Source organism: Equus quagga, chromosome 14 (genome assembly GCF_021613505.1).
Source record: "Equus quagga isolate Etosha38 chromosome 14, UCLA_HA_Equagga_1.0, whole genome shotgun sequence".
Taxonomy (NCBI): domain Eukaryota; kingdom Metazoa; phylum Chordata; class Mammalia; order Perissodactyla; family Equidae; genus Equus; species Equus quagga.
The window spans coordinates 23,469,243-23,496,985 of record NC_060280.1 but is presented as its reverse complement, the minus strand read 5'-3'; the positions used below and the strand labels follow the sequence as shown (position 1 = coordinate 23,496,985).

Here is a 27,743-nt window from a genome sequence, read left to right as displayed (position 1 = left end):
CCCCCAAAAGATAACAAAACCAGTAAAATCTTCACTTTTTCACTAAACATCATCTTAGAATCTATTTTGGCTCTTCTATTGTTCTTATTTTTTTCTGAGGAAGATTTGCCCTGAGGTAACACCCATTGCCAATCTGACTGTTTTTTGGCTTGAATAAGCTTAGCCATGAGCTAACATCTGTGCCAATCATCCTCTATTATGTATGTGGGTTGCCACGACAGCATGGCTGATAAGTGCTGTAGGTCCACGCCTGAGATCCAAACCCATGAATCCAGGCCTCCGAAGTGGAGCATGCTGAACCCAATCACTAGTCCATAATGTTGGTCCCCTCTTCTATTGTTCTTATCTGAACTGTTTCTAAGGGTCTCAACTGGATTGAGGATACGTTATGTTAAAAAGGACTGAGTTATCATGGATAAATCTTATACTTCTACATAAATTTTGACCGTTAACTGGGCTAACAGCAGCTTATTCTTGTTTCTCCTTAATTCACAGGTAAATGCTGAGAAGACATAACATGATATGGATACTGCCCTGAGTATAACCAATGACTCAAGGTTTCAAGTATCTGAGTTCATCCTGATGGGGTTCCCAGGAATTCATGAGTGGCAACATTGGCTCTCCTTGCCCCTGGCTCTGCTCTACCTCTTAGCTCTTGTTGCCAATCTCCTCATCTTGATCACCATCCAATGTGAACCTACTCTGCACCAGTCCATGTATCTCTTCCTTGCTATCTTGGCTGTTGTGGACTTTGGCCTGGCTACTACTATCATGCCCAAGATCCTGGCCATTTTATCATTTGATGCCAAAGCCATCAGCCTCCCTGAGTGTTTTTCTCAGATCTATGCCATCCATTCTTTTATGGGCATGGAGTCGGGCATTTTCCTCTGCATGGCTGTGGATAGATATATAGCCATTTGCTTTCCCCTTCAGTACCCTTCCATAATCACTGAGACATTTGTGATCAAAGCCACACTGTCCATGGTACTTAGGAATTGCCTGCTGACCATCCCACTGCCTGTATTGGCTGCCCAGCGACACTTCTGCTCCAGAAATGAGATTGACCACTGCCTGTGCTCCAATTTGGGGGTCACTAGTCTGGCTTGTGATGACATCACTATTAATAGGTTTTACCAGTTGGCCTTGGCCTGGGTTATGCTTGGGAGTGACATGGTTCTTGTCTTTGCTTCCTATGCTTTGATTATTCGCTCAGTGCTGAGGCTGAACTCTGCTGAAGCAACATCTAAGGCCCTGAATACCTGCAGTTCCCATCTCATTCTCATTCTCTTTTTCTACACAGCCATTATTGTAGTATCTGTCACCCATCTGGTGGGAAGAAAGGTTCCCTTCATTCCTGTTCTCCTCAATGTGCTGCATATTGTCACTCCCCCAGCCCTTAACCCAATGGTATATGCGCTTAGGACCCAGGAGCTCAGAGTGGGCTTCCAGAGGGTGCTTGATTTGGGTAAGAATGTGTCCAGGAAGTGAGCCAGCTTTAAATGACAGAATTTTATAATTGGTATTACAGAAAGAGCACAGGCTTTGAAGTACAACAGTCCTTGGTTAAAATTCCACATATCCCAATTGCTAGGAACATCAATTCAAATTAATTTACCTATTTATATATCACATACTATGTACAAGGCACTGTTCTAAATATTTCACAAATATTATCTCACTTTATTGCCATAACAACCCTATGAAGCAAGTACAATTGTTGCTTATACATTTTGCAGATGAAGCAAGAAAGTTGAGAAACTGGTGCAAGTCAAAAAGGAAGGAAGTTGCAGAGTGAAATCAGAACCCAAGCAGTCCGGCTCTGAATCCTTTCTCTGTATTCAACCTCAGTACTAATTTTTAAAAGCGTAAATTATGATGACATTAAAAAGAATGATATTTGACTAAGTGAAATTATATATCACTTCTCTATTAATAAAAGAAAATTCCATTTAAAAGTTGACAGCAATTTTTCTGTCTAATGGTAAATATAGCAGATTTCAAACCCTCTGGACAGAGTCACTGTAGAGAACCTTCTTAGTTCTATAAGTTGAGAATTTGTCAAAATTATTTTATCACCTTACAACTGAAACTCTTGAGAGAATTTGCATTAAACACTAAGAGGAATATTTCCATCACTTTTTTTTTTATAACATTCAATGTTAAATTGAGCTTCTCTAATAAGTTAGGAAAATCCAAGTTAGGTCCTAGTGTCATTGGCAGTATAAAGGACACCAAAGTTCTCTAAAGTGGAACTTTCCCCATAAGAGAAATGGTATGTTTGAGGACAAGGAGTAGAGAAGGCAGGGAAAATTGGTCTTTTTAATTGATTTAACACCAGAGTATAGATCACGGTGAAATGTTGCCTGCATGATGACACATGGATATGGTTGGAAGATTCTCCTGACCAAATCACATAGCATTATGGCAGACTTTGGGAAGAAAAGACTAACTTGTGCCACTAAACTTGATGAGTGAAAACTGTACATCATTGAAACTCAAGGAACTGAATCCTCTTCCCTTTGACAGAAAGAGTTAGGTAGAAAGAGCTTTATTATCTCTATCTACAAGGGAAATTGGACCATGGGCTTTCGCCTGTTTTTAACAGTGATTCCACATACCAAGAATAGAAACATTGACAGGTGACAAACAGTAGTGCACTAATGGATGGGTCAAACTGCCTGTTTCTCTTTCCACGTGGTGTTTGGGCTAAGTCCCTGAGATCCTTTGACATTTCAGAGAGAAAAAAATAAGTCTCAAAAGAAAAACACTGGAATTTCTTCTAATCCGACCATCCAAAAGATCAGATTTCTACTTCCACTAATGGCTGATAATTCAGACAACCTCCCAGTGAGAACAAGTAGAAATGATGGACATAACATCTTTAAATGGATAAGAGAGATCGGAAAGGTAACAAATTAGTAAAAATTATGTAGCTAAGACCTGAGTGTAAAAGAAAACTGGGAGACTACTTTTCAGTTCCAACATGTAAAGAGAGTTAGAAGTTGTCACTCCCATCTTTACATCAAGAAAAAGCTGCAGAAACTGAAAACCAATCACTTTTCTTGGACCTGTCAGAGAACTGAGGTCACAAGGCTAAATGACGTCCTAGCGGCAGAGAAATACACTTCCCCTAGGTGGGAGAGGGCTCTAATAATGTCTTTTCTCCTGGAGAGAAAGCCTCTGTTATGGAGAATGCTCTGGGCTTATTTCACAATGTTAACTTTCCCCCTCTCCTTGCCAGAGCCATCAAGTAATTCTCGGATTTTTATTATGAGAATCTTTTGGGGTTGCTGGGTATAAAGTGTAGGGCCTCTCTAAGACTTCAGGTTCAAGTATTTCTCATTCTCAATCTAGATCACACTCATCCTCCAGAAATTTGTCAAAATTACCATTGAAGTCTTCCTACAAGTTTGTGGCACAAACAGCTTCTATTCCAATTAACCAGATTCTCTGTATTCTCTAAATTTTGAGGTGTCAATTGCCCTGCAATGTAGATTCTCTGATGGGTCCAAGAAAAGTTACTGGATTTTCTTTTTTTTTCATCTTTTTTGTGGTAAGGAGAGGAGTGAGATTTCAAAGTTCTTTACATGTCAGAAGTTCTAGTATTGCATTATAACTAAAGTACAAAATAAACATCTATGAGTTCATACTGATGGAAATAAGTGATGTTATAAATAAATACGTAGAGGAGAATAGACAAACCTCCCATGCAGAAAATTCCAAATAATTTATACAGATACAACACCCTCAAGTACGTGAAGCATAATTCCTCCCTTCTAAAGTATATAGTGACTTGTTTCCGAATGCCTTCCTCGGCTACTAGTAGGAAAGGTAAAAAAAAAAAAACGTATTTTGAACAGCCAAATTATAGAGTTTTATACCATCTTCTTCAACATGTTCTGTTGATTAACCAAATGTTAATAATCTCTTGAATCAAACTAACTTTTCAAAACTTCAGATTTTCCTGCAGACATAGGACCTTTACAAATAGAGTTACCATACGGTGAAAGCCATAGAAACACATGCTCCAGAGACTAGAAGAAGTAAGGGGACTGAGCCCTATATGCCCATTCCTTTTTCACAGTAACCATGTAGATTAAGATACTCCTCCTATTCGTGAGTGAGTGATAGTGAACAGAAGCCAGGAGTGTCACGACAATGGACCAGCCAGCACATGGCCCAAAACATCAAGAAGGGGAAAGGTGTGCCTCCTTAACGTTAGTAAACAAATTATCAATTAGAATTGTGTTTAGCCGTGTATAAGAGACCCTAGATTATAGTGGTTAAGGAAATTGGAGTTTATTTATCTCATGCCACACACACATACACACACACACACACACACACACAAAATCAAGGAATTCCATCCTTAAGGCAGCTCTATTGTGCTGTCAAGAGACCAGGCTCTTTTTAGTTTCTACCCTGTCATTTTAAACTACGGCTACTGTATTCCACATTCGATTCCATATTCCAAACAAAAAGAGGGAAGAAATTTAAAAGTGAGTCTCAACAGACTTACTCATATCTGGTTGGTAAGAAATGAGTCTGAGGTTCCACTCTAGGTATAAGGAAGACTCAGAAGTTAAGATTTTTAGCTTCCTAGTCTCTTTAACAGAAGAAAGTTGTGGAAAGGTGGGTTTGAATGAGTGCTGAATGAACTAACTCCCAGTAAAAAGCAGACAATGCACATTATGTTAATTTGTGCATTATTTTCAGAAATTTATAAACTGTTGAGCCATGAAGAAAGTCTCAAAAGTTCCAAAGAGTAGCTAAGTTCCAAAGATATCTGAACCAATACAACAAACTCAGCACTCCTCGGAGCTTACTCCTTCCACTCCAAACCCTGCAATAGTGACAAAATATTCAACAATAAATTAATCTATAACATTAGACAAAACAAATTAAGAGCCATTGATTAGCAAAAGATTGCTACAAAAATAATGTAAATTTAGACTGAGAAATATCTGATACTAAAAGAAGTGGAAGGCCATGAGAAAATCAACCTAATGATTAATGGGTAGTGCAGTAGGAGGAGCCAGGCAGGTCTATCCTTCTGCACATACACTCTTAGACCAAGATGTGAGCTAAAAGTCAAGCAACCGTGGTAGGTGTGCCAGAGTTTTGATGATTGGGAGAGAAAACAAGATAGTGACTCATATGACTCACATGAACAACCATGCCCCGTGAGGCAAGAGGAATAAACTCAACATTAAATCCATCTATTAGCCCACTCCACATCTCCTCTACAACAGGTTGCATCAACAAATGCAACTGTATTCCCAGATTGCCTGCTAGAAAGGAAAACAACAACCAGATACCGAGATAGTTAGCTCCAAACTTTAGACAGTTTTCCTCCTGACTATAAGCCTCTGGCTTCCCTTTTCTTGGGGAATTTCCTTGAGAAAACTTGTAATAATAAATTTTTTCTCTACTCCTTTGCAGCATATATAAATCTTCCCCTAACTTCTTCCCAGTTTTACAACCTAGGAAGTGTCTTTCTCAAGGACCTGGGAACTATCTCTTGAAATGTAAATATCGAATGAGATAACACTCCATCTCCCAGTCTCTGTGAAGGGTAGGAACCTAACTCCTAAAAGTGCTAATTATCAAGAAGGGAACAAAGAAATAGTAAGTGATCAAAAGCACAGATGGTGGCAGAAACAATTATCACTCACTGCAAATCCAGAAACACTCCTACATTTCCCACCTTCCCTTGAAATTGAGTTGGGGCCATGTTAGGACAACATGTTCACCAATGGAAGTTTGAACAAAAATGATGAATCACTTCAAGGCAGTTAATAATTGAAGTGCCTCAGTTTCCTGCTTTGGCAACTCTTAAAAATGAATGTTGATATGACAATTTGACAGAATGGAGAGATCCAGGATTCCTGAGTCACTAAATGGAGATAAATCCTGTTGACACACACCACACTTTTAATGAGAGAGGAGTTAACATTGTTTTGCTAATTCAGTGAAATTAAGCATAGCTTAATCTATCCTAATACAGACATGTTTATTTTGAGATGCCTACTAAACATACAACTGGAGATGTCAAGAAGTAGTTAAACATATGAATGTGGATCTCAAGGGAAAAGTCTAGGCTGGAGATATAAATTAGGAAGTCATCCTATTTTAGAAATGGAATTTTAAAGCTATATGATTAAATAGTAATTAGTAAAAAAATTACTAATTAGTAAAAAAGTATAGATAATTAGTAAAAGAATTATTAATTTTTACTAATTAGTAAAAAAAAGTATAGATAGAGAAGTGACATAGAATCATAGAGTATTACCTTGCTTTGTCTTTTTAATGTCTGAATTTTTGTGTGATATATCATATTTTCTGTTACCAATGTGACCCCATACCTTTTTCTTTGTTCATGTATCCAGCTTAAACAACCAGCTTTCTAAGGGCAATGCCTATGTCTGTGTCAATTCACCCATTTTCTACATGAGTAAAGAGATTTTTTTAATATAATAATGATGATAGTTCCTTACATATAAAATGTTATCAATATCAACTTTAGTCTGTTTCAATAGTTTATTATTTTTTTAAAAAGTACCCTTATACTCATTACCTAATTTAATTTTCACAGCAAACTTATGGTTATGGTGGCAATGGTGTTGGAGGTGATGACGGTCATCACACAGACTCGGAAAGTAAGCAGAAGAAGATAGAGAAGCCTCTGGAAATGTTGGAAAATTCATATATATATCAAATCTAAAACGTCTTCCTTAGGCAATACTCTTCAAATTAGAGTTATAGCTAACCATGAGAGTCCACTAAATGCTGAGCAATATACCAAGTAGTTTACATATTTAATTTAATCCTAACAAAGACTTTTGAGCATAGGTACAAGTGGTTCTACTTTATAGGTTAAGACTAAATTTCTAAAAGGTAGGAATTTGCCCATGGTCAAAAGATAAGGAAGTAAGGGAGCTAGGATTTGAATTCAGATGCATTTTGTTTCAAATCCCATGTGCTTCCTCCTGCAACACACTACTGTGCCTAAACTTGGGGACTTGGTTGGTAAGTTCTCTTTTCTCCTGCTGGTAGGAGAAAATTATCAAGGAACCATGAGCTTTCTCAAGACATCCCCACAATAGGTAACATGTGAACCATACCGTCCCTGATTCGCTTGGTGTTTGCTCCATAGATGATGGGAGTAAGCATGGGGAGAATTAACACATAGAGATTTGCCAGGAGAATGTGGACATTTTGGGGGATATTCTTGCCAAAGTGGTGGATCAGGAAAGTAAAAAAGGATGGGATGAAGAAGAGAATGAATCTAATGTGAGAACCACAGATGTTGAGAGCCTTGTGCTCGGCATCCTGGGAAGGAAGTCTAAACACAGTCTGGAGAATCAAAGTGTAGGAAATACCAATGACTGTAGCATCTACCAAAACTGATGCCATTGGCAATGAGAAGCCATACTAGATGTTGACAGTAATGTCAGCACAGGCCAGTCTGGCCACCCCAATGTGTTCACAGTATGAGTAAGTGATGACATTTGTCCTACAGTATAGCAGCATTTTCAGCATGAGTATGATAGAAAAAACGGTTCCAATGCTCCGTTCCCAGATTGCCAGGGTCATTTTTACAATTTCCATAGAAGTTAAGATGGCTGTGTATCTCTAGGGACTACAAATGGCCACATAGCCGTCAAGTGCCATAGCCAGCAGGATTACTGACTCAGCCAAAAAGGTAACATGGATGAAAAACACCTGAGTGATGCAGACATCAAAGGCAATCTCTCCAGCAGGGAACCAGAAGAGAGCTAGGGCCTTGGGCACAGTGGTGCTGGATAGCAGGATGTCAGTGCCAGCCAGCATGGATAGGAAGACATACATAGGTTCATGGAGGTTGTGTTCATTGAGAATAACAAGGATAAGAGTTCCGTTTCCCAAGATTTCAGTGAAGTACATGACAAAGGAGGGGATGGAAAGCCAGATGTGGTAATTCTCCAGCCCTGAGATGCCAAGTAAGATGAACAGGGCAGGGTGAAAGGTGGTGAGGTTAGCACAAAACGTACCTGCTTTAGAGTACTTCAGAGTATTTTCACTACAGAAAGTGAGAGTCAGTGGGCAGAACCCGCCGTAAGTTTCACTAAAAGTTGTACATTAGATAATGAAATCAATCACTAATGCCTTGACGTAGAGTATATTATGTTATGCCTTCACTTCCTACATTATCATTGCAAACATAAATATAAACATAGGTTCCTGAACACAACTCAGCAATGCCTAGAATCCATACATACCTCACCATTCTCACTTACATGCTCCTACTCAGGCTTTGGCCATCCTTCACCTGTTCTTCTGCAGTAGCATCCTCACTAATCTGGTCTCCCCATCGCCCAGCTTCCCATCCTCAAACCCTCTACATCCATCAGCTATGTTGCAGCCTTGGTGATATGCCCCAAACAAAAATCTTATTGTGTTTTCTCTTACAACCTCTATATAGTGATTTATTGATGACAAGATAAAGCCTAAACTTCTTAAACATGCAAAGCCTTCCACAATCTTGCTGTTACTCTCTTCTCTAGCTTTAATCCTCTTTAGGCACTCTATCAAAGCTAAATTAGACTACAATCCATTCTCCACACAAAATCTGGGTTTTCCAAGCTTCATGAGTTTGCTCAACCCTTTCTCTTAATCTGAAACATACTTTTCTACCTTTGGTGCTTGTTGAACTCCTGTTGATCTTCCAGTTCACAGCTTAAATATTTATCATATGGAAAGCCCTCCCTAGGTTCAAATTCTGGATTTCTAACTTTCTGATTGTTAACAAAATGCACATTTTTCACATCTCAAAAATTTAGCCTTATCTGTGAAAATAAACTATTCATACTTATCTTGAAATGATTTAATTAAATACTTTCTGTAAACTGCCTAGTCTAGTGCCTGGCATAGAAACACTAAATAAATGCTAGTTATTATTATTCAGTGGATCATTACAACTTAATAAAGAGCTCAGAAACTAGCATATTTGAAATTTAAAATGTAATAAAGTAGCATATCAATTTAGTGGGGAAAGGAAGGCCTACTCAAGTAATGGTATTGGGATATTGGACCATGTTATATCTGTTAGAGAATAAAATTAGTTCCCATCTCACTCGGAAAATAAATAGAAATTCCAGATAAACTAAAGCTGTACATTTTAAAAATAAAACTACAAAAATATTAAAAATTAAAATAAAGTTCTTAGGGGAAAACGTAGGAAAATATTTGGGGGGTTGGAAATGTCTTTAAGATGAGAAAACCATATTTCATAGACAGTAACAATTTAATGATGTAATTATGCAAAAATACAATCAAGGATAAATAAAAATGCTAGGAGAAAAACTTACAAAGCATGTAATACACTAAAGTTCAAGACCCTTAAATACTAAAAATTGGTATAAATGAATAAGGAAAAATTATGAAATGTATACAGAATCAAAGTAGGCAATCCACAAGAAAAATAAATGGCCAATATACGTATGAACAGATGCTCAAAATTTAAAGAAATGAAAATCAGTATCATATTAAAATATTGTCGTTTTCCTGTGTGGGATTGGAAAACAAGAAAAACAATTAGCCCCCAGTGCTGGTAGCACAGTATGAGAACATATAGATACATTTATAAAGATATTCATTGCTATACTGTTGCAATAGTAAAAGAAATGTGTGTTATAACTACCATATCCATCAATAGGGCAATAAACAAATTATGATACGTATGTTAAAATAGAACGTTTTGTTTCCATTTTCAAAAAAGGAGTATTCACCATGGCATATAGTTAAGTGAAAAAGCAAATTTAAGATTAAAATGCATGAGATAACTTTTTATTTTTCTCTGTGTATCAGTTAGGACATTTTACATTACAAGTAACAGAAAATCCAACCCATTTTGGATTGAGCATAAAGGGAAATGTTTTGCTCCTGAAAAATATGTTTCTAGTGTCAAGTTTATCTAAAGATTCAAGACATCATCAGGGGCTCCATTTCTTTGTGACTCTCAGCTCTGACCTCCAGAAAGTTGAGTCTCCTTGGGTGAGACAAGTGAGTGTACCTCAGGCACAAAATGCACGTGTGTACCAAGAAGGTCAGTAAATAAGACTATTAATATTTTAATACAATCTTTTTCAAATTGAAATTAATACAAAATATCCACGATGAACAAATATCAGAATTTTAAATAAAGATGGGGTTGAAAATGATATAGTGAGCCATACTGGAGCCCAAGGCAAGGGGAAAAATGAGCCTACATACATGTTTTTTAATGGCTAAATTTTTCCATTTATTTTGAATATTATTTATGAGTTTCTTCCATTAAAGCCAGTAAAATTATAATAAATTCTAATTTTCCTTATCAATGATTAAACTTAACCTAATGTCATGAATTTTAATGTACTCACTTTTCAATTTTTCAATATTTTTAAAGCCACTTTAATACTCTGGAAAAAAAATTAGCCCTAATCCCAACCCTGCATAGTAAAAAATGTCTGCAGCAGTTCAAATTGCCAAGATGTATACACTAGATAGTGTATGTTATACTACATTATCCAGAGGATTTGAGAAGATCTTGTCTGAATCAACAGTTTATTGTAACAGGAAAACCTAAAAATCGCAAGAACCAAACATTTATTCCCTCCCCAGAAACTTACCCCAGTTCAAGAGAAAGTTCTTCCCCAACGTGTGAAAGAAGCCTCCAGATGCAGATTCTGGAGTGAAATAGCACAGTATTTGTACCTCATCTGCAGGAATTCTTTGGGTGAGAACAGAGCTACCAGCCCACTAGGTCTTTCGGGAGCATCTGGTTTAATTAGACAGAAGCAGACCCCAGCAGGAACAGTCTCCAGAGATCACTGACTCAGGAACGAGAGAGGGTGACTAAGGTAACTATACCCTACCTGGAGCAGACTATGCAAACTACATCTGCTAATGACTCCATATTTCTGGCTAACATATGGACACAAAGTGGATTTGGGCTGCTGCTAGTCAATACATAGATTGTTAAAAACCCTGCTTACACCTGCTAAATCTCAATGTACATGGAAACCTGTGGAGATATAGAAGAAATAGTAGGTCAGAAGGAGCTAAGTGGTGTGTGTGTGCACGTGTGTGTGTGTGCACAAATGATTTTCAGTCACAAAATTAGATAATATTTAACAGTGAAGAGTCCAGAGATCAACAATTTCACCATTTATTTCAAATTAGTCAATCTATAAATATACATATTAAATGCTGTCTAGATGCTGGAATCACAAATAAGACATATTCTCTGCCTCACAGAACTCAAGTTCTGGTTGTTTTCATAGAGTAATTAATATTCAGTTGAAACAATAATTGTCATTGCTGTGGAAAACCAGAGGACAAGATGGATAACTCTGATTTGGGAACATTGGCAGACTTCAAAGAGGAGTTGACATAAGGACTCTACCTTTTGCCAGCTGTGTGGTCTTGATTATTTATCCTCTCTGAGTTTTGGGTGCCCCTGTGTATATAACAGAGATAGCCATAGTACTATCTCATGTGGTTGTATGAGGATTTAATGAGCTAATGCAGCAGAGCACTTAACCTGGTTCCTAGCATAGAGTAAGCTCTTATTAAACATTAGCAATTGATGAAATTATTATTATCAATATTATTATATTATACATTGTGTTGTTACTATATGATGAAGTGTTTTCAGTACTAATGGAAAAGTAAGTTAGAACCAGATTATTAAATTAACACTTAGCTTAGAAATTACTCTGTAGTCCTGTGATTTCCAAATTGTTACTGAGAGAACACTAGGTAATTTTAGAGATGTAAATTGATAGGTTATCAAAAAAATTATATGGATATAGACACAAATATCTATAGTCACATAGTATGAGAAATGTTGCAAACTCAAGCCTTCTCTTCAACAGCCATGTGTATGACTCATAGTGTTTCAGAATTTTTCCTGCTTATTTGACCATGGAACTTTTTATAAAATGTCCATTATGATGTCTGATATCTATTCCTACAGAATATTCTATGTAAAACACTTCAGTAAGTAATGAAAAATACTTGAAAGTATTTTACAGAAAGTAGTATGATTGATTCTGCATTTTAGAATACGTAACTTAGAGCCAATTTATAGTTTAGGTTAAAGTGTAAAATATTGAAATCAATTGAAAACTAATGCAATATCTGCAATGAAAGATGATAAGGGACATAAGCAATTGGTAGAGGCAATCTTAAAAAGAAAACTAACCATACTAATAATATTAATGAAGTATTTCTCAGATACATGCCATGAGCTAAGGATTGTGTTAAGTGCTATATATATAGTTCATTCCATTTAATATTCTCAACAACCCTATGGGGTACTATTTCTATTCTTATTTTACAGATTAAAAAATTGAGGACTAAGAATGGTAAATAAATTTCACAAGTTCACACAGCTATAAAACAATGATGATGGGACTTGAATCCTGACACAACTCCAAATACATTCCAGATAACCATTTAGTGATACAATCAACATGAGTAGCAACCAATAACTTCTTGAGGATCAGGCCAGACAGGAAGAAGTTGAAGAATTCCTCAGGTTTTCCAGTTCAGTTAAGTTGATGGGATCATCATAATCTAGTTCCCAAGAAAAGGAACAAGAATAGGAAGAAAAGCTAGTATGAGTGGGAGTTCCACATTCTGGATGAGATACCCAGTTGATAGGTGGATTTATGCTTCTAGTACTCAAAAGAGAGTTCTAGGATGGAGAGATAGAAGTGAGACTAATTAGTGTAGGTGGTGGTTGAGGAAAGGAGTGTACATGACCTTTTTGGAAAATGTATGAAAGAATGAGAATCAATACTCTGAACTCCAAGAGACTACTCCAATTTTGCTAACCTGGGCATGAACATTCTGTTATAATTCCTAATATTGTGGATGGTCAGAAGACAGGTAGAAGAGAAAATCAAAAGTAGCCTACTTTCTCCTACTCTTGTCTTTTTCCTAGTCTCTGAGGTACAGCAAAGATGTGGGAAGTATGAAGCACTGTGATCAGAGGCTTATTTGACCCACGACACCAAATTGCTTTTATGAGGAACTGGCCTACTAGTCACTGGGTTTGTGGACTAAGTTAGCTGATCATTTCAGTGTATCATAGAGATGCATGTTCTAATTTCAGCTAGGTAATTATGCTCTCATTCATTTTAAAAACATTCATTATGTGCCAGGAAATTTGTAATGCACAGAGAATACAAATATGAATAACACATGCTTCTGATTTCAAAGAGTTTATAGTCAATTGGGGGTACAAATAAAACATTTTACAATTCATTGCTTGCATTTGGAGATTTGTAAAAGATGTAATAAATATACAAAGAGAGAAGCCTTGGATTGCCTGAAAAATATCTGAAGAGACTTCCCAGGGAAGGCAGTTCTTGACCTGAAATTTGAAGAATGAACATGAGTTTTCCAGATGACTAAAGAGCATTCATGGCTATTTTACAAAAACATCTGCCATTGTAGAGGTGAGTGGAGAGCTACTTGAGTCTGTATAAAGAATCAATGCACATTTTGAGATTAAAAACAACAGAAAACGAGAGCCTCTTCCGATGTTAAATATAACATTAACTTTATCCATTTGTTCATAACTCACTTCTTATGGTGTTCAACTCCCTGTGTTTCTAGAGTACATCTGGTCAACTGAGGATGCTAAATGCTCATGTCAGAGGGATGTACACTTAGTGATTATTTCTGGGTTGTGGGGAAGTGATGTGAGACAACAAAGGGATAGAGAAAGCAAAGAAACAGGAGAAGGAGGTAAAGAAGAAGAACCAGAAGAAAAAATAGAAGATAAAAGTTGGAGGAAGAGAAGGATGAAGAAGGAAAAGAGGAAGAGATGGAAATGCCGTCTCAGTCCAGGAAATCTCTGTATTTCACTCCAAGTTTTCTGGATAAAGGTTGGAGTGGAGATTCAAACTGAGCCATCAGCCTGGATGGGAGGCACAGCACCAAGCCTTGATGTCAAAGAACTGGCGGGCTACACCCTCCCAGATATGCTTTGTCTTCACACCATAGATGATGGGGTTGAGTATTGGTGGAACCACCACAAAAAGACTAGCCAGCAGGTTATGGACATGTCGAGCAATGTTATGTCCAAAGCGATGGGTCAATAATGTAAAGAAGGAGGGAACACAAAACATGAGGATGACACAAAGGTGAGAGCCACAAGTGCTGAGGGCCTTGTGCTAGGCATCCTGAGAGGGCAAGTGAAAGACTTCTCAGAGGATCAGAGAGCAAGACACAGTGACAAGGATCACATCCAAGATGACTAGGACAATAGGCACTGAGAACCCATACCAGATGTTATTGGTGATGTCAGCACAGGCTAAGTGGTCCCCCCCACCCAATATGCTGGCAGCAGTAACGGAAGATGATGTTGGTCTGGCAAAAGGGCAGCCACTTCAGCAAGAAGAGCACTGGAAAGAAGCTTCGGGTGACAATAGTCAGAGCAATCCTTCCTGCAATAGACCATGTTAACACTGTTGTATAATCAAGGGTGCAAAGATGGCCCCAAAGAGGTCAAAGGTCATGGCTAACAGGATGGATGTCTCCCTCACAAATATCACATGGACAAAGGAAACTTGGATGACACAGGCATCAAAGACAATGTCATGGGTGTGGAGCCAAGATGGTTGGGGCCTTGGGTACAGTAGTAGTGGACAGCAGGATGTCCGTCATGGCCAGCATGGAGAGGAAGAAGTACATGGGCTGATGAAGGTTATGTTCTGTGATGATGACCATTATCAGGATCCTGTTCCCCAGGACTGCAGTGATATACATGAGGCAGAGAGGTATTGACAGCCAAATGCGATAAGCTTCCAAACCAGGGATGCCAAGTAGGGCAAAAACTTCAGGGTGGAGGATGGTAAGGTTGTCATGAGTGATGATGTACTTTAGGGTCCTCTCTATCATGAGTTAGAATTTGATGGTTCTGATGAAAGTGACAGAAATAGAAACAGCTCTGTGTGTGTGCAGAGATCACAAAGGACAGCACGGATTTCTAAATTGTGGGACTCTCCAGGGGAAAGTTCTTTCAGAGAATGAACATTTGGGTGTAGGAAGACTTCTGACCTTTATGACTCACTTGCATGTAGAGAGTCTGTGGTAATCGTGCTTCAAGAACCAAGAGAGGATTCACCCTGCCTCCAATCACGTGTCCCCCAAAGTTTGGCCCACCATTCCTTTCTGACCTCTTTCTACCATTGCCAAACAAGCAGAATTTTCCCCCTTACCTGTGCTGTACATTTTTCTTCCCCCAAGATTTTTCTCCTTCTGTGTGTACCTGAATTTCCCTTCCATTCCACTTCTGCTTACTCAAATTTTAACCTTAAAATACCTCCTTATGACAGGCTACTCTGTAATGGCCCATGATCATAACAATATAACTCCTTCCTGAAGATCTATTAGCTAAACTATATCTTAACTTGATCATATTTAATCATATTAAATTTATCCAGCTGCATCTAAGGCCCTAAGTACCTGCACTTCCCACCTCATCCTAATCCTTTTCTTCTACACAGTCATCATTGTCATTTCTATCACCCATTGTAGACCAATGACAGTTCCCTTCATCTCAGTTCTCCTCAATGTTCTACACAATGTCATTCCTTCTGCGCTCAACCTCATGCTGTATGCACTCAAGAACAAGAAACTCTGGCAGAGTTTATATAAGATTCTTAAGCTGGACATCAAAGGCAAGTAATACTGAGAAGGTGCTCACTTTTGGAATTTCCCCACATATATATCCATTATATTCTGCAAACATTGGAAATGGCAGAAGAACTATGGAACATGGACACTGCAGCAACCTTTCAGTTAGTATAAGGAATCAGAAGCTATCAGAAAATTCAAAACAAAAGTGGTAAAACTAATATCTAAAACCTTGGTTGTCCAGAAAGTCTTCATTCAAAATAATTAGACAATGATGCTGATTGTCTCAAGAAATCCAAGTGAAAGAGAAGTAGGATATATATTCCATTTTCTTACTTAATTGCCTTGGCTAGAACTTCCAGACACCGTTGAATAGAGGCAGTTAGAGTAGATATCTGCCAATCTCTTCTTTTTCATTGGAAAGATTAATCCATGTATATTTGGTAGTAATTACATATATTGTAAATGTATATTGAAAATATTACTAATATTATCATCATAATCATTATTATCGCAAAATTTGGGCATCTAAATACACTTAACAATATATATATGCATGAGAAGCCTGAACTTTGGATGAAACTCTACAACTCCATAAAACTCAGCATCGACCTTACTTGAAAGAAAAAATAATCCAATATTAGAACATATGAATGTGTGTGAGAGTGACTGAAACATTCTGAAACACTACAAGGGCTTTCAACTTGCGTCCTAAAAGACCTTACACACAAAGACACAAAACTATTTAAAGATATTAAAACCACTAATATTCATTAAAACTAGTTTATGTTCATTCACATTCAACGTATATAGTACTCACACACAAGCACACATATTTAGCTACATATAAAATTATTCTCTTATTTGTGCATCATCTTATAGTTGGTAGAAATGGAAAGCTTTCAATATTTTCCTTTTCTCATAGGGGTTAGCTTAATTCCCATAGCAGCACCTGTGTCTAGTGCTGTGCAATATCCCCTTGGGATATAAAACACATTTTTTCTTTAAACGTTTAGTTCAATAGTACACATATCAAAGGATTCAGAAGTCAAGGACTGTGAATGTACATTTATTGTAGAATCATGACTTTTTTGACCAACACCCTGAACACCTGGGCCAGATTACATTCAGGCTCATCATTTCCCAATCCAGAAATTAAGGTACTAATGACATACAAAAGCAGAAATAATGATAGGATTGTGGTTGTTTTTGTTAATACTAAGATAAATTCGAGAGAGGCTTTAAGTGTATATGAGTTGATCACTACATTATCAGAAACACTGGTTTGATTCATCTATCCACTTGAAGGCAAAAATACTGTAAAAGATTGAATTTTCTTGAAAATGTTTATTCCCCTAATTCTCAGATTTCAATCCAGGGTAATTATCCATCATGATTATTAATGTCTATGTTATTTCCCTAACCAAATAGGAATGAATGGTTCTGTTGTGGTGGAACTCAGGTATGAATCACCCCCATGACAAGAAGAAATGGGAGGAGAGCTAGAGAATAGTTCTTGATGATGGTCAGCACAATCTTGCTTCTTACCTGCCCCCTACTTATTCTTAGAATGAGAGAATCTAATTTGCTTGCTTCATTTTTAGAGAAACTTAGTCATGACTGCATTTCATTAATTTTAGAGAGAAAAACCTACTTGGAGAAACCTGCTCTCATATTGAGAAAAGAACATGGATTGTAAAATTGAGGACTGTCTATGAGGAAACAAACAATTTCTATGGAGTTTGGAAATGAGAATAGACAGTAGATGATGTAACAACTGTACTTTAAAAGTGGCCACATTCGTGTGTTAATGTTACTACCTCAACATAGCTGCCATCCTCAGCAATATAAATCCATTTTCCTTGCAGAAAAATTAAGTTGTAATGTCTCAAAATCACCTTATATTTGTTTTGGAGATAGTCTAATATAATTTGTGGTTAATACTATATTACTTGGTATAAGCCAGTATCATTAACTAAGAATTTTGCAGAACTATTGAAGACAGGACTTAAACTTCTTATGTAACAATAAAACTAGTGTTAGTAATCAACAATAGAAGTACAAAAAGGAATCATGAGGGATATAAATATGACATTTATCTCATATTTAGGAAATATGTTCTTAAGACTAGAGCACAAGTAATCTCAGAGATATATTTCCACATATATCCCCATTATATTTTCAAAGATTCTACAAAGCAGAAGAACTAAGAAACACAGACATTTTTTACTTAGTATAAAAAATCAGTTGCAATTAATGAAAACTCGAAAGAATGATTAAACTAATATATTTAATCTTGTTTCTCAAGAAAGATCTTCATCCAAAAGAGTAACACAGTTATCCTGATTATCTCCAGGAACACAAGGCAAAGACAAATAGAATATACAGTAGATTTTCTTACCTAGTTATCCTGGCTAGAACTTTTAGACTCTGTTGAATAGAATTGGTTAGAGCAGATATCTGCCAATTTCTTTTCTTTTTTTATTAGAAAGTTTAGTATTATTTTAAACCTAGCACATCTTGCTTTTTCTTGCATATTTTTCTTATTTGAAGGTACATACCCAACACGGACAATCTCTTCTTTTTAATTGGAGAGTTTAATCTATGTACATTGATGTAATTACTGATAGTGTAGGACTTTCATCATTTGTCTATTTGCCTCTAATGAGTCCTTTTAAATGGACAAAGGAATTGACTGGAAATTTCTCTAAAGAAGATGTGCAATGGTCAACAAGCCTATAAAGTGGTGGTTGACATAATTAATCATTAGACAAATTCAAATCAAAACTACATTAAGACACCATCATATTCCCTAAAGTGGTTATACTAATTTTTATATAAACAAACTATCATGTGTGGATGATTTTGTGAATATATTGGAATCACCGTACATTTCTGGTGGGAACATAAAATCACACACGAGACGTGGAAAATAGTACTGACAAAAAGACAATAAGTTAAATGCAATTACCACATGACTTAAGAATTCAAGTCTTAGATATATAGCCCAAATAATTGAAAATAGGCATTACAATAAAAACTTGTACATGATATTTGCAGTAGCATTATTTACCAAAATGTTAAAAGAACTCGACCATCAGCTGTTTAATGGAAAAACAAAATTAGACATATTCATACAGGGAATTATTAATCATCCATATAAAGGATGAAATACAGATGTACACTGTTAGGTAGATAAACTTTGAAAGCATTATGCCAAATGAAAAATGCCAGACACAAAAGGCTACATGCTAGATGATTCCATTTATATGGAATGTCCAGAATAGGTAAGTGCATTGAACCAGAAAACAAATTAGTTATTGTCAGGGGCTGAAGAGACAGGGAAACAAGGAGCGACTGATTAATGTTTATGGAATTGCCTTTTGAGATAACGAAAATGTTCTGGAATTATATAGTGCTGATGGTTGCACAGCATTTTGAATGCACTAAAGCCACTCAATTTACATTTAAAATAATAAAATGTTTAGTTTTATGGTATGTGAATTTCATCTCAATTAAAAAAAAAGTTGAAAAAAATTGTGCTAAAAGCATTCTCTACATATATACATGTATCATTTCCTGCAAAATAAAAGAACATATGTGTCTAAGAATATATGCCTAGGAAAATGGTTGAAGATATTGTTTAAAGATATATGATGTACTTTTATTTAATCATAATATAAATGCATAATGTTTTGAATGTTCTTATCATATTATGTCAATGGAAAAATGCCAAAGTTTGTGTTTCAATATTGTATTACCCAAACTTTATTTCAAAAAAATATATAGCAATGTATATTAAGAAATGTCTCAAAAATAACCCAAATTTTTTTTTGGAATTTTAGGGTCCAAATTATCTCCTTCAAAATTCACTTTTATTTTCCTATTAATAAAAGTATATGGGCATTACTTTTATTATCTAATTAAAGGAATATAGTGGTGAGTGTCACAAAACTAGATTCAGAGACAGAAAAGATATTCATATATGACTCCAAAATTCATGATTCCCTTTTTCTACATCCTGGTTTGACAGGGTACTTTCTTATAATAGCAAGTTATAATTGCATGAAGAACAGCCTGAAAATTGCTTATTACATTAACTTTGGCAATATAAAATGGAAAGATTATGGTCTATATGCTAAATAAAATCTTATTCAAATTTCACCTCTTTTCATACCAATTATGTGACTTGGTGAGGTGTACTTCACTCTCAAAATCTCAGTTGTTCATCTATAATGTAAGGTTCATGATCCCTACCTCAAAGAGTTCTGAAAAATAATCAGAAGTTTTCTTTTACTCATTGATAGGTACCCTAGGGGATTGAACAGACTCGTTTAAAATGTAAGTGTAAGTGCTATATGGATATGAGATTCAAGGATAGTGGTCATGAAGGTCAATCTCACTTGATTGTCCCACAAAAGAGAAAAATAAGATATCTCCCTTTCTCAGAGAGAAAGATGCAGAAACTAAACAAAACATTATTGAAAAATGAATGGATCATTGAAGAAATGAAAGGTGAGATCAAAAATATCTAGATACAAATGAAAATGAAAACATACCATATCAACTCATATATGATGCAGTAAAAGCTGTATTAAGAGGGAAATTCATTGCAATACAGGCTCACCTTAACAAACAAGAAAAATCCCAAGTAAGCAATCTCAAGCTACACCTAACTGAATTATGAAAAGAAGAATAAACAAAGCCCAAACTCAGCAGAAGGAGAGAAATAGTAAAAATCAGAGCAGAAATAAATGTTATTGAAACAAAAAAGGCAGTAGAAAGGATCAATGAAACAAATAACTTGTTGTGTGAGAAGATAAAATTAACAAACCACTAGCCAGACTTACAAAGAATAAAAGAGAGACAGCTCAGATAAGTAAAATTAGAAATGAAGGAGAAGAAATTACAATGGATACCATAGAAATACAAAGGATTATGAGAGACTACTACAAAAATCTATACGCCAACAAAATGGACGATCTAGAGGAAATGGATAAATTCTTAGACTCTTACAACCTCCCAAAGCTGAATCAAGAAGAAATAAATAATCTGAATAAGCCAATCACTAGTAAAGAGATTGAAATGGTAATCAAAAACATCCTCAAAAATAAAAGCCCCAGACAAGATGGCTTCATGGAGAATTCTACCAAACTTTCAGAGATGACACAACACCTATCCTTCTCAAGCTATTCCAAAAAATTAGGGAAGATGGACATGTCCTAGCAAATTCTACAAAGCCAACACCACTCTGATACCAAAGCCTGACAAGGACAACAAAACAAGGAAAACTACAGGCCAATATCAGTGATGAACACAGACGCAAAAATCCTCAACAAAATATTGGCAACTCGAACAGAGCAATACATCACAATATCATGCATCATGATCAAGTGGGATTTATATCAAGGACATAGAGATGGTTCAAGATCCGCAAATCAATGTGATACACCACATTAACAAAATAACAAATAAAAACCACATGATCATCTCAATAGATGCAGAGAAAGCATCTGACAAGATACAACAGCCATTTATGATAAAAACCCTTAACGAAATGTGGATAGAAGTAAATTACTTCAACAGAGTAAAGGCCATATATGACAAACCCACAGCCAACATCATACTCAATGGGGAAAAACTGAACTACGTCCCTCTGAGAAGAGGGAGAAGACAAGGATGTCCATTTCACCACTCTTATTCAACATAGTACTGGAGATTTTGTCCAGAGCAATTAGGCAAGATAAAGGAATAAAAGGAATTGAAATAGGGAGTCAAGAAGTGAAACTCACTGTTTGCAGATTACATGATCTTCTATATAGAAAACCCTAAAGAATCCATTGGAAAACTATTAGAAATAATTAACAAAACAGTAAAGTTGCAGTTGTACAAAACCAACATACAAAAATCAGTTGCATTTCTGTACTCTTATAATGAACTTACAGAAAGAGAACTCAAGAATACCATTCCATTTACAATTGCAGCAAAAATAATAAAGTATCTAGGAATAAATTTAACCAAAGAGGTGAAAGACTTATACAATTAAAACCATAAGACATCAGTGAAAGAAATAGATGATAACATAAAGGAATGGAAAGAGATTCCACGCACATGGATTGGAAGAATAAACATAGTTAAAATGTCCCAAAGTAATCAACAGATTCAGTGCAACTCCAATCAGAATCCCAATGACATTCTTCACGGAATTAGAACAAAGAATCCTAAAATTCATATGGGGCAATCAAAGACCCTGAATTTCTAAAGCAATCCTGAGAAAAAAGAACAAAGTTGGAGCCATCACAATCCCTGACTTCAAAATGTACTACAAAGCCATAGTAATCAAAACAGCACAGTACTGGTCCAAAAACAGGCACACAGATCAATGGAACAGAACTGAAAGCCCAGAAATAAAATTGCACATCTATGGACAGCTAATCTTTGACAAAGAACATACAATGGAGAAAATATAGTAAATGGTGTTGGGAAAACTGGATAGCCACAAGCAAAGGAATGAAAGTAGACCATTATCTCATGCTGAACACAAAATTAAACTCAAAATCGATCAAAGACTTGAAGATAAGTCCTGAAACCATAAAACTCCTGGAAAATAATATAGGTAGTACACTCTTTGACATCAAAAATAAAAGGATCTTTTCAAATACCATGTCTTCTCAGGAAAGGGAAACAAAAGAAAAAAATAAACAAGTGGGACTTCATCAGACTAAAGAGCTTCTGAATTCAAAAGAAACTGGGATCAAAACAAAAAGACAACCCACCAATTGGGAGAAAATATTTTCAAATCATGTATCCAAAAAGGGGTTAATCTCCATAATATATAAGGAATTCACACAACTGAACAACAAAAAACAAACAGCGCAATCAAAAACTGGGCAGAGGAGATGAACAGACATTTTTCCAAAGAAGATATACAGATGGCCAATAAACACATGAAAAGATGTTTAACATCACTAATTTTCAGTGAAATGCAAATCAAAACTACACTAAGATATCTCCTTACACCTGTTAAAATGGTTATAATCACTAAGACTAAAAATAATAAATGTTGGAGAAGGTGTGGAGAAAAGGGAATCCTCATACACTGTTGGTGAGAATGCAGACTGTTGCAGCCACTATGGAAAACAGTATGGAGATCCCTCAAAAAACTAAAAGTAGAACTACCATATGACCCAGCTATCCCACTACTGGGTATCTACCCAAACAACTTGAAATCAACAATCCAAAGTAACATGTGTACCCCTATGTTCATTGTAGCACTATTCACAATAGCCAAGACATGGAAACAATCCAAGTGCCCATCAACCAATGACTGGATAAAGAAGATGTGGTATATATATATATACACAAACATACAGTGGAATACTACTCAGCCATAAAAAAGACAAAATCATCCCATTTGCAATGACATGAATGGACCTGGAGAGAATTATGCTAAGCAAAATAAGACAGACTGAGAAAGACAAGCACCATATGATTTCATTCATTTGTGGAATATAAACAAAAACATGGACAAAGTAAAGAGTTCTCTGGTTACCAGGGGAAGAGGTATGGGGATGGGCACAGGGGGTGAAGGGAAGCACTTATATGGTGACAGACAATAAATAATGTACAACTGAAATTTCACAATGCTGTAAACTATTGTGGACTCAATAATAATAATAAATAAAAGCTCTAGCCACCTCCCTCCTCCAAAAAGGGGGAAATAAATGAAATCAGCATGGCAGACTGTTGATTACTAAAACAGAATTATGGATACATGGAGGCTCATTATGCTATTCTCTTTACTTTTATATGTGTTTTTAAAATGTTCACATTTCAAAACTGAAAATAATGAAATAAAACATTATGAATCTCTAAAGAAAAAAAAAAGAAATCTCCCTTTCTCACATACCCTGTAATCTTCCAATGTCACTGAGATCATCTATTACTTTTCCGTGTCTTCTGTTTATACACAGCTTTTGAGAATCATATTTTCTGGGATCTCTCTTTATTCTACCTCTTGGAAATATTTCCACTCTGGTGGCTTCAAGTAGAGCCAACATGGAGATAATTTTCAGATAATTTTATAAGAAAACTAGGTCAAAATTACTGAGTCCTAAATGCATAGTGGTTATTTACAAGGACAGTTTAAGTTCACCAAATCCCAAGACTAAAATCATCACTTCAACCTTACCCCATGCCAAAATAAACCCCATGTCTAAACTCTGTCTATTGGATATGCTGTCATAATCTACCACATTACCTACCAACATTGTTGTAATCTTCTCAGGTATTCTTCTACCTCATCTTGGGCATAATTTCTTTATAGCTCAAAGTGTGTCTTGATTCTTACTCTGTCCAGGTCACCTCAGCATGTCTATTTTCTATGCTCTATCCTCAGTCAAGGAAAAGTTCTATTTTTAGTCCAAAAATATTTCTAATATAAGCCTTTCCTTTCTATCATCACTCTTACTGTCTTTTAAAGACCGTCTAGCTATACTCATGTATTTCTTTGTTTCACTTCTTGCATTTTCCAAATCAAATTTGTTCTACAGCATAAACTGAAGACGATTTAATCCACTGCCTAATAATCTCCAAGGCATGCCCATCAATTTGATGACAGGGCTCGAATTTCTAGGTATGGGTTTGATAAAGTAAAATTCAGGTCTTATCTTCTCTTTCCCATTTTCTTTCTTTCCATTCCCTAAGCACCCAAAAAAGTCCCATTTTGGACAATAAATTGTATATTCATGATATCCTAGCATTTTGTGCTTAAGCGTTGCCAGACTACTTGCCAAGAGCAAAATATCACATATACCTCAAGCCTGTGTTTACTTTGCCCAATTTTTTCCCCTTATTTGAAAGTCTCTCAGCTGTATACTTATCTTGAAACAGCTTCTTTGAACCCTGAGATAGAATTTCACTTCCTTTACAGAGGACTGTGCATTCCAGAGTCCATTGGAAGCTGTTGTCACTAAATTCCCTGAGCCAGGTACGGGATGTTTAATTTGCTTGCCCAAAGCTATTAGTGATTAATTTAGATGAAATACATGTTTTTCTAGCTCAGATATCACATCTATTCCACTAAACCAAAGCCTTTATAAAGACAAACAAGCAGTGGATCAGCGATTTATTCCTTATTTGTTTGTTTTTGTCTTTATTTGTTTGCATGTTTGTTTTCTCTGGAGGAATATGAGGCTTCACGTTTCTAACTTGGGACCTCTAGAGCTCCAGTTTCTTATAATTTCTCCTTGCCCAGTGTTCCAGTCATTTTCCAGGTAAAGACAACTGTGTGGGATGATTCATACTTTCTCTTTCAAAGGAGAAGGCAATTTGATTACAACCACCATTCAGACTTACCCCGAACCTCTCCCAACTTCCTTATTTTTGCCTGTGGTTCTGGAAAGGTAAAAAGGAGACAGAACATAGGATAGTATTAGAAACACAATATGACAAAGGCACAGGAAAAGTTCACATCACAGTCTTCCTTTAGTCTTGCATCGGGCCATTTTCAATAAAAGAGACAAAGCAATACACTGTACTACAAAAAGCATACCACATCGGGAGTTACTGCAGGATACCACCTCATGTCAGTCACAACTTCTCTTCCCTCCTTGACAACAATAGGTCCCATTACTTGATCCAGGTGTCTAAGCCTCCAGGATCTGATGGAAAGTACTGTGATTGACGCTGTTACTGCAGCTTCTGCTGTTTCCACATCCCACACTGCGCAGCCATTTGACACAAAGTGACTGCAGCACCCATTGTAGTCTCTGACTGTTTAAAACAGAAACAGACTCCTGTGGATTATCACTTGATCCTAGACCCCAGAAAAATCAGGATCAATAAGATACTGTTCAGGGCTTACGAAGGTGAAGGAGGCTTGGTTTTTCACATCCTTCTCACTTCCATGCTATGCTTCTCTAGAGATGGCCTAGAACAGTAATTTAGGGTCTGGGGCATAGAATAAAATTATGTCAGGCACCTGAAAAATTCTCTCCCTGATCTCCCGGAGAGAAATGTTGGAAAACAGCTGGATCTCGAAAACAGAGTTCTAGAATCTCTGAGACTGTTTCAGCTTGTTTTTATTTTATTAGTATTTTGAAATGTTTCCCCTGAAATGTTAAATTAAGTTTATTAGTGACACACAGTCTTCTCACTAAGACTGAGTAATTCAAGACCCTAAATTACATTAAACAATTTCATTTCTTACATTTTTTAAAATTCCGTTAAGCATCCACCATGTGCCATGGTGGCACTCAGCACTCAGCATAGGGCCCTTCTGTGCCTCTACTCTGGTTCTTTTAGATTTACCTTGTGCATAAATAGCCAGTTTGAGTACTCACTCAAATATTTATCCACATCCTTACAGAAAAAAAAAAAAGCAGTACTACTTGATTATCTTTATTTACTTATTTAAATATATTTATCTATTTATTATTTAAATTAATTAATTCCATTGCATTCTTGTAACGAGTCTACCAGTTCAATATTTTCATAGCTGTTTTATCTAACCAAGATTCAGTATGTTCAATAGGTTGCTGAAAGATTCTGTGCTCTCTACTTTTATTGCTGGTGAAACACATCTCCTTCTCTCTTAAGCCAAACCAGGCTCTCTACTTGAAAATCACTTTTCTTCTTCTTTGCTACCCTCATATTTTCTCCATTTTTCATGGTGATGATAACCTGAGGACTTGTTTGAGAAGTAGTTGTATATTTAACATATCCCTTTACTGACCTGTGAGCTTTTAGTATATAAAAAATCTGCCACCTGTTTGACCCCATGAATGAGGACAGTACCTGTATTAATGTATAATGAGTCTACCAATTCAATACAGTCATAGCCATTTTATCAAACGAAGATTCAATATGTTCAACAGTTTGCCAGAAGATACAGAATTTTGTGCTCTCTACGCTAAATGCTGATGAAACACATCCCCTTCTCTCTTAAGCCGAACAAGTTCTCTACTTTAAAGTCACCTTTTCCCCTTTCTGCTACCCTCATATTTTCCCCATTTTTCATGATGATGATAACCTGGTGACCTGTGTGACAACTATTTGTATATTTGTCTTATATTTGTATATTTGTATATTTGTCTTTACTGACCTGTGAGCTGTTTTAATGTACGAGTCAAATCTGCCACCTATTTGACCCGTGAATGAGGACAGTGCCTGGATTTAAAAAAAGTAAATTAGAGTTATTTTGACAGCCTTCAAGTTCTGTGACTGAATTGAAGAAAGGAAAGGGGGAATGAACAGGTGGGCTGGTGACTTCGAAAAGGAAAAGGATGCACCTATTTATCTTTTCTTGATCTAAGGCATCTTAGGGTTCTTCTTGTCTAATTCTCTGTCATTCTACCACATATTTGTAACAATGAGTGAATATAAAGAGGAGAATTCTCTATACTCTAAAGGATATTTTGAGAGCATCTAGCTTCTCCTTTGCCCACAAAACAGCACATATCTCTTACTAGTACTATTTCTGCTTTGAAAGTGGAATGAACAAGTTCTTAATCTTTCCTATACTCAGAAATCACCAACAAAATCCTCTGTAAGGCAATGCCCTTGATCCTTGTGATGACACAGACAGACTGGAACAAGATTAGGCTTTGTCATACAATAAACCTAGTATTGAAATGTTTGGAAGGCATTACTTTACCCATAATGTAGTTCTAGATAAGAAGGAATGTGTAAGTGCTCGTGCCAGGGAGAGGGTCCAGGAACATATATGATGGCAGCACTCTGGTTTCATGTTATAGACCTTTTATCAGAAGAGATTAGTCTAGCTCGCTTCCCTCAGGAAACAGGCATAATCTCATATTCTCAGGACATCCAAACCTCAGTGTGAAACGGAACTTAAGGACTCCCCAGAGATTACAGAGCCCTAAGGGAAAGCAGAAAGTAAAGGTTCATACATTTACCAAAAAAAATCACACCCCCAACTATAGCTGGCCCCCAAACAAGGGCAGTCCAGAAAGTAATTCTCATGGTATGAGTATCCCACCAATAGGATTAGATGGAAATTCTTAACTAAGGTAATTAAAAATAAATCAAAATGTATACATGTGTGTGAT

At 36.3% G+C, this 27,743-nt stretch overlaps 1 protein-coding gene and 2 pseudogenes across 1 annotated transcript; 1 reads left to right on the top strand and 2 right to left on the bottom strand.

The window, feature by feature from the left end:
- Positions 1–522: 522 nt before the first annotated feature.
- Positions 523–1,488, top strand: LOC124225287 (olfactory receptor 688-like). Its single transcript, XM_046637871.1, has one exon. It carries the CDS (start codon positions 523–525, stop codon positions 1,486–1,488), a length of 966 nt encoding a protein of 321 aa, XP_046493827.1.
- Positions 1,489–7,086: 5,598 nt separating this feature from the next.
- Positions 7,087–8,269, bottom strand: LOC124252260 (olfactory receptor 52B2-like; annotated as a pseudogene).
- A 5,677-nt stretch (positions 8,270–13,946) lies between these two features.
- LOC124252259 (olfactory receptor 52B2-like) lies at positions 13,947–14,934 on the bottom strand (annotated as a pseudogene).
- Positions 14,935–27,743: the final 12,809 nt, after the last annotated feature.

Bases quoted from the DNA above. Each gene is read 5' to 3' on its own strand.
- LOC124225287 (XM_046637871.1), top strand. From the start codon at position 523: ATGGATACTGCCCTGAGTATAACCAATGACTCAAGGTTTCAAGTATCT.